The sequence below is a fragment of the Hypomesus transpacificus genome, chromosome 9 (genome assembly GCF_021917145.1).
Source record: "Hypomesus transpacificus isolate Combined female chromosome 9, fHypTra1, whole genome shotgun sequence".
NCBI lineage: Eukaryota > Metazoa > Chordata > Actinopteri > Osmeriformes > Osmeridae > Hypomesus > Hypomesus transpacificus.
Window position 1 is genome coordinate 12,419,646 of NC_061068.1, and position 20,723 is coordinate 12,440,368.

Below are 20,723 nucleotides of genomic sequence, written 5' to 3' on the forward strand. Positions count from 1 at the left end.
GGACCAAGACCAAGACCAAGACCAAGACCAAGACCAAGACCAGGACCAGGACCAGGACCAGGACCAGGACCAAGACCAAGACCAAGACCAAGACCAAGACCAAGACCAGGACCAAGACCAAGACCAAGACCAGGACCAGGACCAGGACCAAGACCAGGACCAGGACCAGGACCAGGACCAGGACCAAGACCAGGACCAAGACCAAGACCAGGACTACTTTCTATAGTGATCATCCACAACTTTTTAATGTCCAGTCTCAGATTGCATGGCTTACATTCATTCTACAAGGCAAGGAGTCACATACAAAAGAATAGCAGGGCAAAAAACCTGCTGGCCACAAGAGGCCTGGTATTAAATCCTGCATTAATGAGAAGCTGATGAAGCACCTTAGCAAGCAGGTGTGTGAACTCTCTGGGCAATTAGTGTCATTAGCTGATCCAGTAACTGTCAGTGCAAAATGAAAACCAGCAGGAATCTGACCCTTGAGAACAGGAACTGCACATCCCTGATGAGCAAAATGTGTGTGTGTGAGTGTGTGCGTGTGAGAGAGAGGGTCGAGTGCAAACTGAGGTAACAGAGAATTGAGGTCAGAAGGAGTCCAGACCTACTTTCAGCCATCTCTGTTGGTTTGTAAATGTCTAAACTTTGCTGTTTAGCAGTGATCTCTATGCTGACAAGGGGCCTACCGAGACATCATGTTACTTACAGACTTGTAAGTCTGACCTCTCTCTCACTATGTGTGTGTGTGTGTGTGTAGGTGTGTGTGTGATATTCTCAGATAGTGCTATTATTGATTGTGCTTCCCTCTCCTTTGCTCTTGTTTAATCAACAACAACCAAAAATTGTTCCTCACCTGCATGGTGAACATCCAGAACTAAAGGTTACATACGTTTTTTATACGGGGATACATCTATTTCTAGGATGCCTACATAGTGAAATCCTACTACAGTCCATCGATGATGTAAGATGGTTCCCAGTGAAGCCAGGGACAGATGGTCAGAGACTGCAACAGTCTCCAGACAGGCATCCCCAGACGGGGGAAGAATCCCTCACACTCCCTCCTAAAGGCCCCATCTGGAGTCTTCTATCTGGAGTCTTCCTGCATCCTTTTATCCATGCTCTGCCTGCCTTGGACAGCACACTCCAACTTCATTCTAATCTCACACCAAACCCAGATACACTTCTATGGAGCTTCAAAGGGTCCTTTTGGAAAAAAATCACCCCCATAACAAATTACCATACAAAAGTCTTTGAGCATAGAAAACTACGCTCCACTGCATCTCTTCTTCACAGGCGGCCTGTGGCTGATTGAAGCCAAGCGGTTGTGATTCTCCTCAGCAGGCCTCCATGATCAAAGTGGATCAAGGCAGACAGTTAGCGAGACGCCCCCAGACCTTGAGCTTTGCCTGGGGCACACTGTTCTGAGCATGGGTAATGGGCTCTCTGGGTCTCCTCAGTGTCTGCGTGTGTGACAAATGAGGGAATGTACAGTATGTGTGTGCATTGTGTGTGTGTGTCAGAGAGAGAGAGAAGAGAGAGCTAGAGAGAGAGAGAGAGAGAGAGAGAGAGAGAGAGAGAGAGAGAGAGAGAGAGAGAGAGAGAGAAAGAAAGAAAGAAAGAAAGAAAGAAAGAAAGAAAGAAAGAAAGAAAGAAAGAAAGAAAGAAAGAAAGAAAGAAAGAAAGAAAGAAAGAAAGAAAGAAAAAAAGGAAGAAAGAAAGAAAGAAAGAAAGAGAGTGAGAGAAAGTCTCATCACAGCTCATATCAGCTGTATTCTGCATGGACTATCAACTATTTATCCTGGATCTTTGAAAGGAATCTTTGCACTGGAGATTGTCACCCTCCAGTCAGTCAGGGAGAAAACACCCATAGACCAGATATAGAAGTCTACAAGCCAGCTGGATAAAACCTGTAGTGTTCCAGGGTTGGGCGGAGCTGGTTCATGCAGGAGACTGTAGCGCTGTCAGTCAGCACCCCCGTGATCACAGTCCTGGCTCCTGACACTCCTACTTTACAGCCTGGGCGCTCTATTTCAGACCAGGAACTCACCCACACTCCGTCATTGCTCAGTACGACACAGGATGGTCAATTTGTCTTCCTGTTGCTTCCACCACCCTAGCCTCCACTCTTGGTTCTGTGTACCCTTTACTTAAGGGGGAAAGTGTAGCTCTCTGCCACGGACGTGTCTCAGGGTCTCAGTTGGGTTCGGTAAAGAGCTGGTGCGAGCAGAACCATACATGCCAAGACAAATGTGTTTATTATATACTACTATTATAATTAGACCAAAACGCTGTTCTTATTGGTCCAGAGAAGTTCTAAAAAGTCCGCTAAACCGTTTGCAGACTTCTGGAAGTTTGCAGAGGTCTGCAAACTTTTTTACGGACTTAGCAACAAACAGTTGCCTTGGAGATGTTGACAACATGGCGTCTGCTTTTTCGTTTTTCTGACAGATTATTGTTGTAGTATATAAGAAACCAAATATGGCCTTTGGACAGGTCTCTGTTAAATCTCTGCTTACAAAGGCGTTTGCAGACCTGTCCAAAGTCCATATTTGCAGTTTGTATCATCAGTACAGTGTTTATGACATACTGAGTCTCCTACCTGAACCTACAGTACAATACATGAATGATCTTGACTTCAGAGACATAAGACTAAGAACAGCATTTATATTGGTTTGGGCCATGGTCTTGATTTTGAATTTGTATGTGAGGAGAAAGAGGCAGAAATGGTCCCCTGGTTAACTCTAGAATCTTGCAGCACACAGCCTCACATTAATGTGGGAAGAGAGAATAAAACAGTAGAGGAAAACAGGAATGAGAAATGAACTGCTGTTTTGACAATGCTGATAATGCACTCATAGTTTTTAACACCAACTACTATGTCAATTGTATTTTTTTTTTTTACCCATTTGCTACCTCTAACTCTAAATATAGAGCTATAGACTAAGGATGTGTTTATAAACACATCCTTAGCTTCGTGGATTTAAAAATTAAGTCACTGTTTTTAATGATCGATGACTTAGTCTCGTTCAAAAGTGTGTGTAGACTGCGTTATTTGTATAACACTATAGCTTTCTCCGAACTGCACAATTAAAAAACGAACGGCAACTACAGCAATGCAGGCATGAAATAAATATTTAAAATTTGACCCACATGATGATGGAAATGGTTGCGCTGCTTGAGACAGCCTGGGCGCCTGTCTGCGTTTACGATGCCTTCCGGAGCGAAAAGAATTGTTCGGGTGCAGATGAAAATAGGGAGGGATTGTTGACTTCACGAGTGGCGAACAGTGCCGCGAAGCCTCTCTTCCCCATCATCTCGTTCTTAGCATAACCGAAGGAAGAACCGAGACCCCGACATCGCAGAACCTTGTCAAAATCGAAGTAAGTAGGCAAAGAAACACTATTGTTTTTAATGTGGGCCATATCATAGTTAACTTTGCACAGTGAATTGCAACGTTACCTGTCCTGGGAAAACTCGAGGTTAAATTAGGGTAGACAAGATGTGATGCGTTAAAGTTAGCCTACGTTAAAACATTGTCTTAGTCGCGTGTGCATGATCTTCTCTGAGCCCGTCACCGTTCTGTTGAAGATGAATTTGCGTGATGAAACCTCGGATGTGTTGTCTGATATTTTCAACGGGTTGATTGATTGTTATAGCTGAATTGTTTAATGTTGTCTTGACTAAATGGTTTGATGATTTGATGTAATCACTTTTTCTCAACTTTTAGTTTATCATATTACACACTTGGATAGGCTACGCACACTATCAAATATGATGACAATTATATTATTTACGCAGTAGTAAGACTGGTGATGTTAATGAATGTGATAACTAATAGTTACCAACAACTATGTTTTGTCTAAAAGGTCAAATACTGCCTGTCTGCCCACCCACAGTCTAAACACACCGGAGGGGTGCTGAGGCCACTGAGCTAAATGAAACAGCCTCGATGCTACTCTCTCCTGTCATGTCTTCTCTCTGCTGTTTTCCACTCCTAACCTCATTTCCCCTTCTCCTCTATCTACTCCTCTCCCTCTCTCAACAATGCATGTTAATACCATTTAAATAAGTTATTGTGTTTACTTGTGCATTGCAGCAGTTCCCTGTTTTATGTTAAATCAATGAGGATCAATGGTTAGACTACTTTGGTAACTCCAGGTTTCCTTACTCTCTGGGTCCTGATCTCTCTCTCCTTTCCTCTCTCTCCCTCTCTCTCTCCCTCTCTCTCTCTCTCCCTCTTTTTCTTTGCTCTGTCTGTTTTGCTCTTACTTATAGCTGAGAGGAGAAATCTCTCAAACCATTTCACCCTCTCTTACATTTACATTACATTTACATTTATGCATTTAGCAGACGCTTTTATCCAAAGCGACTTCCTCTCTTCCTCTTTCTTTGGCCCAGTCACCATTAGAGAGACTCAAGGAGGAGAGAAGGTCCAGTTTTTCTGACTGAACCCTTCTTCTTTCTCCTATTCTTCTTCTTATCTCTTTCTAATCTCTCTCTGCCTTTCTCGCTCTCTCTCACACACACACACACACACACACACACACATCCCACACACACACCCACACGAACACATCCAGAAGTCATAAGCTATAAGACCACAAGACTTATTTGGACGAATACAGCTCTCTACAGTCTCCTACTATTGTCTTACATTCACTTAATCTCACTATCCCTCCATATTACATATTTCCCTCTCTTGTTATCTACCTCTGCAGTATCCAGACCAGCAGTGTACTTAGTGTCGACCTAGTTTTCCATCCCGTCAACATGATCTTCTCTCGTCCCTCCTCTTCCTCTCTCCCACTCTGTATCTCTTCACTTGGCCCGTTCTCTCTCCTCACTCCTCTTTCCACTCAAACCCGCAAAGTGAATCAACAACAATTCTCATAGGACTCCTACACAGCAGTTAGTGAGAGGGATCAAATATAATGTATGTGTGTGTGTGTGTGTGTGTGTGTACTCATGACATCAGCATAGCAGCATAGCAGAAAACACATCCGCTCGTGCTGCTCGCATGCTGGGTTGCTATAGAAACAATCTCTCCACTTTTCCGGCCGAACAGCGAGTGTACACACACATGCAGAGCACACGCATGGAGCACACATTTGCAGACGTGCAGGCAATGTCAGGAAGCAGAAAGAGAGAGTTGTTTGCATTTTTAACAAGATAAGAGACGCCAACTGTTCCTAAAACTCACTGCCACTAATCAGCCATAACCAATGAAGCACCAACTGTGCCAGGCGACACTGATTGCCTAGCATCTCTCCATTTCCCCAGCTCTGATGAGTCTCACATACACCAGCTGGGGAACATACTGGGTCAGGCACATCTTAGACCTTTTAACTATATAATACACTCTGTAATATTATTGTTGCACTTGCTTGCTTTTTTTTACAGGTACACTCTTGCACTTTTTGAGGTTCATGTTGTTAAATTGTAACTTGTTTAACTACATGCTCTTATGGTTCTTCCCATTGGCACTCATTTGCTTTTCAAATGTAAAATGTGTGCTTCTTGTTTTGGCTACCCGCAAAGTTTTCTCGATGTTATGATCAGTGACCTTTGCACTTTTGTAAAGCTCTCTCTTGGAAGTCGCTTTGGATAAAAGCCTCTGCTAAATACTAAATGCTAAATGTTAACTAGAGAAAGGTACATTTCATCTGCAACCCACACACCTGGGAGTGATGCTGTTATAGCCCAGTACCACCTATATGTAATCCAACTGCTCAAGGTCCTGATGCTTTGGTGCTGGTCTGGAGGCAAAGCCCAGGGTACCTTTCCAAGCCCAGGGTTAGAGAACTGGGAATGTTCTAGAACCGTTGTGAACCCTCCTTCGATTCGGAGCTGGGTTCCTCCTCAGCTGGACCTCTCCTCTCTCTCTGCCTGAGGTGGATCTGCTTCTGCTTCGGACGTGGTGACAACACTGTCTTCATCTGCTGTGGAGTCATGTGATGGGAGTGTGTGTGTGTGTGTGTGTTAATATACCCCAGCACACTGACAGCGGGATGTGGTGCCTGAAGCTACAACATTTCTCTGAACATCAGTGGCTGTGGTTATCTGCAGCTTGTGTTAATCTGTTCATGGAGAACAAGGCAGACACCAGTGTTCTGGAGTGAGACGGGAAAGCCCTATGCTAATGCTAACCTGAGAGGAGAGAGGAGGTCCTTGGTTAAGATGTTTAACACTGCAGAGAGCAGAGAGCTCATGTGCATCTATGCCTCTTCCTGTAGGTCTTCCCTTTGAGTGGGAGGCTGGTACACAGGGGGTTCTTCTTGCGGCTATTGTTTTCAGTTGAGATGGTGAACAGAGCGAGGTATAGGGAGAACCCGAGAGTAAGCACTATTTGAATACTGCAGGCTAATTAAATACGTAAGTCGATAAACGATCCTAGCATATCTTTTTGCACCCTGCAGAGTGAGAAACGGAGAGCAAAAGCGAGAGAGAGAAACACTCAAAGGCTGGGAATGGAGTGGAAGCCGAGGGTAAAAAAAAAAGGTGCACGCCGCAATGATCAAACATGTTCATTGGATGTGAAACATGGATAATAGCTTTGGTCGAGGATTACGTTGGACGCAAAGTTGGGGAGCAAACCTTGAGCAGGCGGAGCGCGGGGGCTTACTAACTAATTAAAAGTTTTGAAAAGGATGCACGCTGATTGTAAATGACTTCCATGGGTGCTCGTGGGCCCGACTGTTGATCTCAAGCTGTTCAAGCAGTTAATTAAAAAAAGAGACGTGGCGAGGCAAATCGGTTACAGATTGCAATTAATACGCTCTGCAGGGCGCGCCAGGAGAAAGTTACCCCACCTCGTTAACAAGAGTCTGCCTGCCGGAGTCGGCCTATGGAAGAACTTTGTTTATTTGTTACTATTCTTTTTCTGATCCATTATTAAAAGCAAACGAAGCAATGCTCTGTGAAATCTGGGCCCCTCGCCACCCCGAAACGTTTCTCTGTTTCTATGGTTACCCACCTCGGAACAAGGATAAAAAAAAGTCTCCCTGTCCTCCTTCACTCTATCTCTCCTTCCACACACTTCATTCCTTTATTCCACGTTATTTATGAGGATGAAAGGTATGACAGGCCGTTGATGAGTAAGACATGCAGAAAGGGGTGGGGGGCATGCGGGAGTAAGGAAGACAAAGGAGGATGGGGTGAGAATTGAAAGGGAGATTAAAAGCTTTAAAGCATAACCTTGAGGCAACTGAGTAGAAACTGCTACAGCAGCTTCAGAAAATGATGACAGACTGTCCGTTGGTTCGACAGAAGCCATCAGGATTACTGCGACATAAACTGGCTGTTGCTCTAATCTAGGAAAGGCCATTGGATGTACCAACGAAGTAATACACTTATACAAAACATACAAATACTTATAACACATAATTATTACTAATCAGCAAATTATTAGTATCTTACATAATATAAATGATTATTATGCATATATCAGCATATATGCAATAATTCTTTCGCATATTAAAATTGTTTATTCAGTCCATCCATCTACAAAAGGTTTATAAAGTGTAAAAGGCTTGATAAAAATTGTTAATATAAATGTAATGCTTTTGTTACATTATGTTTGTATTTATACAGAATGTCGTGGTCCATTTCATGGTGACTAACAAGGTTTTCCTTTGTTGACAAAGCCAGTCGTATCCATCAGTGGCTGTGTGGAGGACATAAGTAGGTGCGTAGGGTGGGTTAGAATCCTCTTATCACTGTGTCCTATGGTCCTCCAGATTCAGCTGGTTGTGTGTGTCCCCTGGGCCTCCAGGCAGCTACAGTAACATAAGGGGGTTACTGTCATGGCAACCATGGAGCGGGGGAAAGGGAGGGAGGAGGAGATAGAAGATGTGACTGAGGAGGGATCGCCGAGGAACATGTGATCCCAGTTTGGTTGCCTGGTTACTGATAGCTGTGTCGTTTTAGTACAGCCCACTACAGTTTGATCGTGTGTGTAACATTAGAGGACTACTAAAGAGGACCACACACTCACACACACATTCCCATCTGTCTATTTATGTCCTAAAGAGCTAGCTTTGCTCATGATCTATCCCTGCACACACACAACCACACGGCTGAGGAGTCACAGAGTCAACAAGCCTCTCGACAGTCTCTTCATGTACTGCATCTGATGTTTACTATCATCTGTGGTTTGGAATGTGTGCTTTCCTGTAATGACCATGTTGTGGGAATTGCAGCTCATGATCTCATCATGTTATCATTCTTTACCTAGTAACACTGTCATGTTCCAGGGCCCAGAGTGGGCTGGTGGTCCACCCCTGAGGAAGTGTCTGCGGTCGGGTCAGGCTGATCCTGCCACCCCTCCCTCTGCCACATCCACCCACGGTTCTCTGTAGCCCAGCTCTCCACCACCTCCTCCCCAGGCTCAGGCTGTCTACCCAGGGGTAGAGATCATGTCAGTGCCCTCGACCCAGGAGTACCACTGGCAGAGCCTGGCAAGGCTCCCCAGCGGGCGTGTCTACCACTCCCTGGTGGAGGTGGGGGCCCATATGTACATGCTGGGGGGGTGTGATGCAGCGGGGAGGCCCTCCCCTGCTCTGGAACTCTACTCCCCAGAGGTGGGTCACCAGGCCTCTGTCCTAATATGGGATGCCGTCACTGATCTTCCAATGTTGAGTGGCGCTAAAGATGCTTGTTTGAACGTTGCTCCCCTCAGGGTGACCGCTGGATGAGCCTGCCCCCCATGCCGACCCCCCGCGCGGGCGCGGCCGTGGCTGTGCTGGGTAAGCAGGTGCTGGTGGTGGGGGGTGTGGGGGAAAACCAGTGCCCCCTGAAGGTGGTGGAAGTGTACAACACAGATGAGGGCAGGTGGAGGAAGAGGAGTGGTCTGAGAGAGGCCCTGATGGGTGTGGCCATCGTCGTGAAAGGTGTGTGTGGGGGGATGGGGGTGGAACGCACATGTACCCACTCTCACATGCTTTGTTAGATCAGACGTTTGTGCTGTATACGATACACTCACAGCACAAGTAGACGTATTATCATGGATACGTTTTCACTGTCTCCGCTCTCTTCCCTTGTCTCTCTGCAGATGGGCGAACCCTGGCCGTGGGGGGCATGGGGCCAGATCTGCTCCCCCGCAACATCCTGCAGCAGTATGATCTGAGGAAGGACATGTGGGCACTACTGCCCTCTATGCCGACTCCTCGGTACGACGCCACAGCCCACCTAATAGGCAACAAGATCTACGTGGCAGGTACATCCAAATGAGAGAGAGAGAAAGTGAGAGAGAGAGAGAGAGAGAGAGAGAGAGAGAGAGAGAGAGAGAGAAAGTGTGAGAGAGAGAGATAGTGTGTTTGTGTTTGTTAACTGTGTTTATCTCCCCAAGGTGGACGTCAGTGTAAGCGCTCAGTAAAGGCCTTTGAGTTATTTGACTCTGAAACACGTTCCTGGACTACTCTTCCCAACATGCCATGCAAGCGTGCCTACTCAGGTGTGGTCTGGGACAGCATGGGCCGGCTGTCTCTGCTGGGGGGGCTACGGCAAGGAGGTGGGCACCACAGATCCAAGTTTACTAAGAACATCAACATCTTCGACACCAACCAGGGTGAGAGACCGCAAACACACACACATACCAGCTAGTCTCGTGGATGTTAGACAGTCTCAAAGACCGTTTGGCGGTTAAGTTTCTCATCATCTCTTTAGCCTTTTTATAGCCATAGCATCTTACTTTTACTTGGAGTCATGTTGAATGTCACCACAATGCGAAGTCATTGCTGAAGACGGATCATATTCTCAGGGGGCCTGTAGACACCACATATACCTGATATTCCTGGGTAATTACTATTTTCCATCCCATGGAAACATCTGTGAATAACAGATGGTGAAATTGAGATGAGACAAAGAGGAGAGAAGCAAATGGCTCACAGTGGGGAAAAAATCAATAAGTAATTTCAAACTATGAGATATTTTGTCACATATTGGGATTGTTCCACTGTTCCAAAATTGTAAGTGGAATGAGAGGAGCAGTGGGTGTCTGAATACTAATCTAGAGCCAGGGGACATGTGGGAATGGGATGTGCAAAAACCAAAGACACACATGCACTCACTCCCTCTCCCCCCCTCTGTCATCTGTAGGTCACACGGCTCTGACATACACACGCTCACACACCAAACACACACACACACAAACTCCCACATACTTACCCAACCCTATGGCCAAGTCTCACACCCGCCTCCCCAATCTAATCTTAGCGGAGATGAGATGGGAGGTGTGCAGAGAGGAGGCAGGCCAGGGGGGGTGCGTGGGGGTGCTTCAATGGCACAATCCACAAACAGGTTGCTTTATGAACAATTGTCCTCCCATATCTCTGCGACGGTCATGCTGGCTATCAGCTGTCTGCTACTCACACCATATCATATCCAGAACGGATATTGAAACTGAAGCGTAGATTACGCCGAGAAAAGGACGAGGCGAATTGAAACAACACAAATAACCACGCAAACTTCTAGAGAAAGACGATCTACTCTGTGAATCCACTCTGAGTTGTACTCTGTAGGTGAGTGGGTTTCACCCTCTCAGGGGACTGCAACTGTTTGGTCAGAATGGTAGTGATCTCCCCTACAGTTTGGGAGGAATTGAGACGCCAGCCAGCGCTCTATCTGCAGCACAGACCCTGGGAGAGTCTAGCACCCACTGCAAGCTGTGCTCTGTATCCCACACTGCAAGCTGTGCTCTGTATCCCACACTGCAAGCTGTGCTCTGTATCCCACACTGCAAGCTGTGCTCTGTATCCCACACTGCAAGCTGTGCTCTGTATCCCACACTGCAAGCTGTGCTCTGTATCCCACACTGCAAGCTGTGCTCTGTATCCCACACTGCAAGCTGTGCTCTGTATCCCACACTGCAAGCTGTGCTCTGTATCCCACACTGCAAGCTGTGCTCTGTATCCCACACTGCAAGCTGTGCTCTGTATCCCACACTGCAAGCTGTGCTCTGTATCCCACACTGCAAGCTGTGCTCTGTATCCCACACTGCAAGCTGTGCTCTGTATCCCACACTGCAAGCTGTGCTCTGTATCCCACACTGCAAGCTGTGCTCTGTATCCCACACTGCAAGCTGTGCTCTGTATCCCACACTGCAAGCTGTGCTCTGTATCCCACACTGCAAGCTGTGCTCTGTATCCCACACTGCAAGCTGTGCTCTGTATCCCACACTGCAAGCTGTGCTCTGTATCCCACACTGCAAGCTGTGCTCTGTATCCCACACTGCAAGCTGTGCTCTGTATCCCACACTGCAAGCTGTGCTCTGTATCCCACACTGCAAGCTGTGCTCTGTATCCCACACTGCAAGCTGTGCTCTGTATCCCACACTGCAAGTTTGGGCTGAAATCCCAACGAAAACACTCTTCTTGATCTATCTATACTGTAAGTCGCTCTGGATAAGAGCGTCTGCTAAATGACTACATGTAACTCTATCTCTGTGTATCGCTCTCTCTCTCTCTCACTGTATTGGGGTGTTTATACACGGCAGGGAAGATGTCTCCCTCCACACAGGCGAGCAGATCCTACAGACAAAGCAAACACAGCAGACTAGGAAGCCCTCCAAAGTGTTATCAAAAATGAATCTGCTTTGTGTTGAATAATTTTCGGTCCCAGGATATAGTTCTCTCTCTTAATCATGGCTACACGGGGGATGTTCAACACTCGCTAGCATCTCCTAGTGTAAATAAAATGCCAAGTTAATGGTCTTCAGCTGCCAAGCAGGAAGGAGGAAAAAACACTTGTTTTTCTACTTTCCCGCAATTAAAGTGTTCCAAATGGTTGGTTCTGGGGAGATTGTCCTTATTTTCAGTCCAGAGGGTTGTAGTAAGTTTATAACTTTGTCTGTCTGTCTGTCTGTGTGTATGTCGGTGTGTATGTCGGTGTGTTTATGTGTGTGTGTGTGTGTGTTTGTGAGCATGCATGCTCCTTCTCACCACCCACTTCCTAAGTTCACCTTCAGTTGTCTTTGTGACAGGTGTGTGCATATGTATGTGTGTGCGTGTGTGTGTGTATGTCTGTCTGTATGTGTTTGTTAGTGTGTGTGGGTGGCCACCCAGCTGCCATGTTAGGTGATCTCTAGCCTCTGACCGTAGCCAATGTCCATGAGAGCACCATACTCAACATGATCATTGAACAATCTGGCTGCATCTCATTTGGGAGGGTGTCTGAAGCCTCTCTTGTTGTTGTAGTCTTCAGTTTGCGTGTGGAGTCGGAGTGTGCCCTGTGCTTTTCTTGGTGGGAGACAACATTAGTATTCAAAGTGCAGCCCCCATTTGTTCCTGTGTTGGGATTCTGTCAGCATCAAGGCAAACTCCTAATGGGAGCTTGGAGCATCGTGAAAAACCTGAAGATGGGAATGAAATCTTCCTACACACACACACACCTACACATATACACACACATTTATGCTTCTCTCTTGTTCCTGTAGGAGTGTGGTTGAAGTCTGAGGAGACGGTGCCTATGAAGACTAAGAGGGCTGACTTTGCCGCCGCGGTGCTTCGCGGCAGGATGGTGGTAGCTGGAGGACTAGGTGAGTGCTGTTTATACCTGACTGGATCACCATAGACTGAACCACATTATCCACCTTCCATGGTGGATTTGTACGTTTCTACCGTGTTAGGGCAGTAGTTAACCCTCCCCAGGTAATGTGTGTTGACCAGGTCATGAGCCATTAGTGTTAGACACAGTGGAGGCCTTCCACCCTCAGAAGAAGAAGTGGGAGAAGCTGGCGCCCATGGCAACACCAAGATGCTCCGCCTCCTCGATTGTCATTAGGGACCGCCTCCTTGTGGTGGGAGGGGTCAACCAGGTGCTTTTATCAATCTGGCTATCGATATTTTTGTCCATTTATCTATCTAGAAGCCTATATCTAACCTAAGGTCTGTCGGTCAGGTCCCCAGCTCCGCCCACGAGATCCTGTATGTGAGAGAAGAGGAGTGTCTGTAGGAAGAGGAATCTGAGACCTGCTCACTGGCTGGAAGGATTCTTGGCTGCAATCAACGATTCTAGTTCTGCCATTACTGTAGTTTGACATCGTTTGAACTGGCAATATACACCCAAAGATATGGTTTGTTTCTGAAGAAAGAAAGGAGCAGTATTGAGACCGTAAGGAGGGAGGACAGGGAGAGGCGGGTGGAGGAGGAATGGATGGCGGTACATGATGTAACACTGTACCGCCCTCTGGTGGGGAACACACTGCACTCCATACAGATTTGCTCACACATACAGACACATACGTCAAATGAGCTGGTTCTCGCTGTAAATATTTATGAAGAGTTTTAGTAAGAATAAGTCCTCTGTACTACTGGTCTCCTCCCATTTGGAGTGCACAACAGGTAGTCGACATTTTGTAACTTTTGCATCTATTGTTATAGACTTGCCTCTTGCATTACATGTTTTAAATAGAAAATGTAGACAAGCTCTTTTAGGAAAGGCTGGGATAAGGGATGCATTTTTCTAATTGTTCTGTTAATGCGCACACAATGATATCAAAGGTGTAGTTGCAATATTGTCTGTTTTAAGCTGAGCATGTAGACAGATTGTGAAGTCACCTCTGCATTTCTTAAGGGGTGTCACTGTTGAAAATGTGCACATTTTATCTTCTGCCAGATCTATAAACTATTCCAAGAGAATGCAACTGCTCTAGTCATTAAAACAACTGTAGACATAGACTATGGCTCAAAGACTATGGCTCAAATCACAACAACATCTAAACCAAATTTGCCAGACTGCATCCACAATGATAACATGTACACTGGCATTACACTGAGAATACTCTAGTTTGACATGAATCATCTGTTAATACATAATATGTATATGGTGTAAATGCTAATCGTGGTTTGTTAAGTGTTTCTATCAGGTTGTTCGAGGATGAGAAACTGTAGCTCTGTTCAACAGTAACCTTTTTACCCTCTGTAGTTACTTTAATCCTACTTGTATTTGCAAATCTGCAATACTTTTTGTTCACTGCAACAAAACCAATGCAGTAGTCTGGTTGGTAGTATTTTGCTAACTATGATTGTGGAATAGATTTTTGTAATTGAACCAGGTCTGAATTTATGCATCCATGAAAAAAGCAATAGACCATGTGTTCTAATTATCACTCATGGTCCTCCATTAGTGCACTACTGATAATGTCATGAAATAGTTTCATTCTCAGGATGTAATTAAAAGCACAAATAATAAATACATTTAACAAAACTTTATCTTTATTATCAATTTCATTTCTATCCATTTCCATCTACTAACTGTTCATTTGGGTTCATTTTCAATAATTGCCACTAGATGGCAGTGTTTGCTTATTGTGTGTGTGAAGAAGGACTGTCATGAAAAGATCACTGTGTTCTCAAATAATGGTAGAGTTGATTTAGATAACTATTCAAACATAATTTTACTTTAGTCATTTCGACCTCTGACTCTGGAAGCTCAGGGAAGTAAAACAATGGACCACACTCCACATTTGAAAAGATAATATTCCAGGAAAAACTCAAATGATCAGGTTGTTCTTACCTTCCAAAGAACTGCCCCTATGGATGTTGTGTACACTGACACAAAGGCTGACATTACAAAACTGAAAAGTTGAGTTTCGGATTGTGGAAGAGATACAAAACTGAAAAAAACATACACATGTACTCACTACATGCACACACTTCAACTAGTTCCAGTTCTGTAACTGAGGCTTCCTATGTGTAATAGATCTAGGTCTCCTCTAGTCTCTATCTGCACTGTGACATGACTACTGTATGCCCCATTAACTATTTTAACCGCTGTTCAGGCCTACACAGCACCTCATCCCCCAACACGTACATATGTACAGATATACACACATAGACACATGCACTCATACACAGCACCCCATCACACACACACACACACATACACTTGTTGACACACATATGTCATACACACACAGATAACCCCACACATACACACCCGACAGGTCGCACTCCTAAATGGGTCTATTGCATTCAGAGGAGGGAGGCTGTGTCTCCAAGGCTGCGCCCCATGCTGCTGTATGTGCTTTAGCTACCATTCATAGTATAAAGCTTGGTATAAAAGGACGCACATACACACACATACTCCCAGATTGCATTCCCCTATGCACGTGATGTACACACACCTCCAGTTTGTAGAAGTGTGGTGGTTAACTGATAGGTTAATTAGTGAGACTGTGTGTTACTATCTAACGTGTTCCATGGATGGCGGATGAGACCTCCAGACACAGCAGGGTGTCACTGAGTTTAGACTGAATGAGTAAAGGAAACTGCTCCTCTGTAGATGGTTCATCCCTGAGTGATGCAATAGCATGTAACATACAGTGCCCTCCAAAAGTATTGGAACAGTGAGGCGAATTCCTTTATTTTTGCTGTAGACTGAAAACATTTGGGCTTGACATCAAATAATGAACGTGAGACCAGAGATCAACGTTTCAGCTTTTATTTCCAGGTATTTACATCAGGATCTGATGCACAACTAAGAAAATATCACATTTTGTTTGAATCCACCCATTTGTCATGTGAGCAAAAGTATTGGAACAGATATACTTAAAACATATTTAAGTGAATAAGACTTAATATTTAGTTGCAAATCCTTTGCTTTCAATAACTGCAGCAAGTCTGTGACCCATTGACGTCACCAAACTTTTGCATTCTTCCTTTTTGATGCTTTCCCAGGCTTTCACTGCAGCCTCTTTCAGTTGTTGTTTGTTTTGTGGGGTTCCTCCCTTCAGTCTCCTCTTAAGCAGGTAAAATGCATGCTCTATAGGGTTTAAGTCTGGAGATTGACTTGGCCAGTCTAATACCTTCCATTTCTTGCCCCTGATGAACTCCTTTGTTGTTTTGGCAGTGTGTTTTGGGTCGTTATCTTGCTGCATGATGAAGGCTCTGCCAATCAGTTTGGTTGCATCTTTCCTTAAATTGGCAGACAAAATGTTTCTGTAGACTTCCGAGTTCATTTTGCTGCTGCCATCATGTGTTACATCCTCAATGAAGATTAATGAGCCCGTCCTAGAAGAAGCCATGCAAGCCCAAGCCATGACATTACCTCCACCGTGTTTCACAGATGAGCTTGTGTGTTTGGGATCATGAGCAGTTCCTTTCTTTCTCCAAACTTTAGCCTTTCCATCACTTTGGTAAAAGTTAATCTTTGTCTCATCAGTCCATAAAACTTTGTCCCAGAATTTTTGAGGTTCATCTCTGTACTTTTTGGCAAATTCCAGCCTGGCCTTCCTATTCTTCTTGCTAATGAGTGGTTTGCATCTTCTGGTGTAGCCCTTGTACTTTTGTTCATGAAGTCTTCTGCGAACAGTAGATAGTGATACCTTCACTCCTGCCATCTGGAGGTTTTTGCTGATCTCACTAACAGTTGTTTTAGGGTCTTTCTTTACAGCTCTCACAATGTTTCTGTCATCAACTGCTGATGTTTTCCTTGGTCTACCTGTTCGACGTCTGTTACTTAGTACACCAGTAGTTTTCTTCTTCTTCAGGACATTCCAAATGGTTGTACTGGCTATGGCCAATGTTTCTGCAATGGCTCTGATTGATTTTCCATCTTCTCTAAGACTCACAATTGCTTGTTTTTCACCCAAAGACAGCGCTCCGGTTTTCATGTTGTTTTCACCTCTGAATACAGTCTGCATAGACAAAACCTATCTTACCCAATCTGAACCTGAGTGTAGACATTCAGTGGTATTTATTGATTGAATAATGTATGTAATAGGACACACCTGGGCAACAAAACACACCTGTCAGTCATATGTTCCAATACTTTTGCTCACGTGACAAATGGGTGGGTTCGAACAAAAAGGTGATATTTTCTAATTTGTGCATCAGATCCTGATGTAAATACCTGGAAATAAAAGCTGAAACGTTGATCTCTGGTTTCACATTCATCGTTTGATGTCAAGCCCAAATGTTTTCAGTCTACAGCAAAAATAAAGGAATTGGCCTCACTGTTCCAATACTTTTGGAGGGCACTGTACATCCAAGGCCCCCTTCATCCCTCTCCATCTCACTCTTTCTTTTCTCTCTGTCACCCTGCATTGTTGTCTGTTGTAGGACCTTAGCCGTAGTTCTTCCTTTACCTCATAAAACAGATCAAAGTGTTTATTCTGGTATTCAGGACCGCAAGGGCGAAATGGTCAATCACACATTGGGGGGGACGGACAGCTGTGAGACTTTCTATACTGGATATTTACCATCCATAAATATGTGTCAAATGTCTGTCTGATTTCGCGCTCCTAACTCGACGGAGCACAAGAGTACAAAGGTATAGGGAAAACATGACGTGGATTTCAGGAGAAATAGGTTTTGTTAATGTATAGTGTAAGGCAAGTCGAATGGATTTCGGAAATGGACTGGGCGGGATTTGATATTTTCGGAGCTGGAAAGAAAGCTGTACTAGCAGTCACATGGATATTGCCCACATAATCATACATTATCATATTATCACATATTGGGGGGGACGTGTGCCCCTGTTCCCCCATAGAATTAAATTCCATTACATTTAGTCATTTAGCAGACGCTCTTATCCAGAGCAACTTACAGTAAATACAGGGACATTCCCCCAGAAGCAAGCAGGGTGAAGTGCCTGGCCCAAGGACACAACTTCATTTGGCACGGCCGGGAATTGAACCAGCAACCTTCTGATTACTAGCCCGAATCCCTAACTGCTCAGCCACCTGACTCCCTTTGCGCCAATGCAGGACCGTGACAGAGAGAGAGAGAGGGAGAGAGAGAGAGAGAGAGAGAGAGAGAGAGAGAAACTAAACTCCGACTGGTTTGAAGTTGCTTGTTTGGCCGTCGCTTTTAAAAGAGTTAGTGGAAGGGGTTGAGGGAGGGAGAGGCCGAGAGAAAGGGAGAGGGGGGAGGGTGTGGTTAGTGGACAGCTATTCAGCCAGGCCTAAGGGAACCCATCCAAATCTCCCCTGACATTCTTCTGGGCTCAAAGACCCACAGGGACAGAACTGGCACAGAACCGGCACAGACCGCCCTGCCGTTGCCATGGACAGCCACTCTCCTGAAGCATTACCAGGGGGCCAGTGCTGTTTTCCGTCTTGTCGTCACCTCACTTCCTGGTTGGAAAAAAGACTGGAGAATCGTTAACCATCAGAGCACCCCCCGATGTCCAACCAGACCTAGACACTTTCTTTCTATTTAGTTACCTATTTCCATCCCCTCTGTCTACCAATGCCAATCTTTTTATTCTAAAACAAACAACCATGAACTCAGTTGCCATGCAGATAGATGAGTGGGAGTAGTGAAACCACTCATTACATCCTGTCATCTCAAAGACAAGTTGACACATTCACCAGGGACACCATTCCCTGACCTTTCCCTGTGTGTTGGGAGTTTACATTGTAACCAAGTTCAAGTTTAAGTTCAAGTCTTCTCCAGTGGCCTTTCCAGCGGAAATATGTCCTCAGTGCACCGGCATCTTTAGGGCAAGGGTACTTGAGTCAGACGAGGTCAGATAGCTAAAAAGACAAGACCACAAAGGGTCAAACACACTGGGCTATTCCGCACAGTCGTTTCAGCTCCAGATCAGTACTTAGTTAATGCTCGGCCCCTTGAATCAACTCCACACCTTCCAGTTCAACAACACAGTTATTTCTTGAAAGGTGAATTTGCTGATGAGTGTGGGAAATTCTTTTCAGTGTGCAGTCTCTCCATCTGTCAGTGGTGTGGAGTGTCATGCACACTGAATGCAGCCCCGAATCCTCTTAAAACCTTGAAATCCTCTTATGGACAACCTTGGGAGCGTCCACTGCCTGGCCTCCTACAGGCAGTTATGAACACCCCCACCCCTCCGATTGGGCAAAACCTGAAAGTGGGATGTGGACCCCAGTCACCTTTAACGGTTGAGACCCTGGGGCTCACACATCCCATGAACTTTGACCCCGCCCAGTTATACAGCACACAGGCGTACTTAAGGCAAGTCTGTGTTGTCTAGTAAAAAAGGGAGGAACCGCTGAGCATGTGACTTATGCACCATGTGTTTGATTGTTAAGGTTCTTTCACCATACAGTACATGCCAGGTAATGAGAGTTGATCACACCAAGGCACGGTCTTGGTCTAGGGTCCTGCCTTGACAGAGCACCTAGTGCCTCCCAAGCCACAGGGCCCAGCATCCACACATCCACATGCACACTCACACACAATGCCTGAATGGGTCGAACGTTACTAACAAGCTCAGGCCTTATGGTTTAGTGTTTATGATTTTCCAGGTCACTGTGCCTCTCGGGCTGGTTGGGCAGACAGGACAGGCAGACTCAGGCGAGGTGGCACACAGTATCCTCTGGTCTCCCTGCTCAGTTCTGCTGTGGGCCTACGTTCCTAAGAATCCTCTGCCAGTAAACACCAGTCGCTAGAGTGTTGCCAGTCAGGGGACCTTGTTAGAGAAGTGACCTGTGAGGGGTAGACCCCTGGGAGAGTGACTGAGAGGTAGGAGGCAGGTAGAGAACCCCCCATGGCCTCTCTATCTCTCTCTTCCTCTCTCTCTCTCTCTCTCTCTCTCTCTCTCTGTCTCTCTCTCTCTCTAGCTCTGTCTCTCTCTCTCTCTCTCTCTCTCTCTCTCTCTCTCTCTCTCTCTCTCTCTCTCTCTCTCTCTCTCTCTCTCTGGATACAAATAGTACATGTAAATGGCACCAAGCAAAAACCCAATCCAAGCAGTTCCAGTCTCTATTACAGTTGGTATTATAAAGGAAGGAGCTGTGATTTACTGAAACAGTATTTGCTACTGTAACCCAGCTGTGTACAGTTCTGCTCATGGTACCACCCTGGAACTGTCACGTAGAGACGTACTGGAAAATGTGGGAGAAACATAACAACAGGAAGTTTCCCTGTGCTCTATTGTCGAGTGTGCTCCCATGGAAAACTGCAGGGATGTGACAGGATGGAGCTCCAGGCAGCATCGAGCCCCACCTGAAACACCCAGGCACCCAGCTGAGTGTCCAGGTGATCCACACAAGGTTTCCATAGAGTGTATGTGTGACACCCAGGCCTCTGATCCACGGAGGGTGGCCTGATGGAGCAGCTGTGCTCTGGGGAATGTAGGCCTGAGTCTTTCAAGATTCTGTCTGGGGGGAAGGGGCGCTCTCGAAGATCAAGCCTGGCATTGAATACTGACTATTTCACTGGGGTCAAAGTGAGATCCCACATGGGGCTTTATTCACTGCTAAAGGGGCAGATCCTTTTGGAGGTTGACAGTAAACATTTGTCACGATGAGCAGGATATTTAGTCTGACAGGTTCCAGTGAGGGAGGGTGAGAGACATATTTCAATATGTAATACCATCACATGCTGTCTTATACAGTATATTCATGCAATGCAGGTGACTTTGTTTTCCCCACAATTTTGCAGGCAATCCCATTTTGTCTGTGGTGCATAATAGGAAATAGTCACCTTGGGTAAAAAAAACAAACAAACAAACAAAAAAACAATATGAATTAAACCTTTTCTTTGAGTTGGCACTTTAAGAAAGACTGTATGACAAATGTGGCCTTTTGGTAAATGAGTAAGCAACACATCCGCTCTAGTTAACCTACATTCAAATAATTGTATCCACTTCATCTGTCTACACTGTGTGTGATACACTGTTAAATTAAAACTCTTAAATGTCAGCCCTAGTAAATTAGTAGGCAAACGGTGACCAGCACCGCATGGACGTGTGTGTGTTGGGGAGGGGGGGGGGGGGGGGCTCACGCACGCGCTCACTGTCGTCAG

The 20,723-nt window shown here is 45.5% G+C and overlaps 1 protein-coding gene across 4 annotated transcripts; it reads left to right on the top strand.

The window, feature by feature from the left end:
* Window positions 1-3,257: 3,257 nt before the first annotated feature.
* On the top strand, window positions 3,258-14,192 carry klhdc8a (kelch domain containing 8A). Of its 4 annotated transcripts, XM_047026515.1 has the most exons (8): window positions 3,258-3,380; window positions 8,253-8,579; window positions 8,678-8,888; window positions 9,050-9,214; window positions 9,347-9,565; window positions 12,431-12,532; window positions 12,663-12,811; window positions 12,895-14,192. In XM_047026515.1, exons 2-8 carry the CDS (start codon window positions 8,415-8,417, stop codon window positions 12,946-12,948), a joined length of 1,065 nt encoding a protein of 354 aa, XP_046882471.1. In that variant the 5' UTR covers window positions 3,258-3,380; window positions 8,253-8,414; the 3' UTR covers window positions 12,949-14,192. The 4 variants fall into 4 exon arrangements, with proteins under 4 accessions (XP_046882471.1, XP_046882470.1, XP_046882469.1 ...); XM_047026514.1 differs by having other exon boundaries at window positions 8,234-8,579; window positions 12,663-14,192; XM_047026513.1 differs by having other exon boundaries at window positions 12,663-14,192.
* Window positions 14,193-20,723: the final 6,531 nt, after the last annotated feature.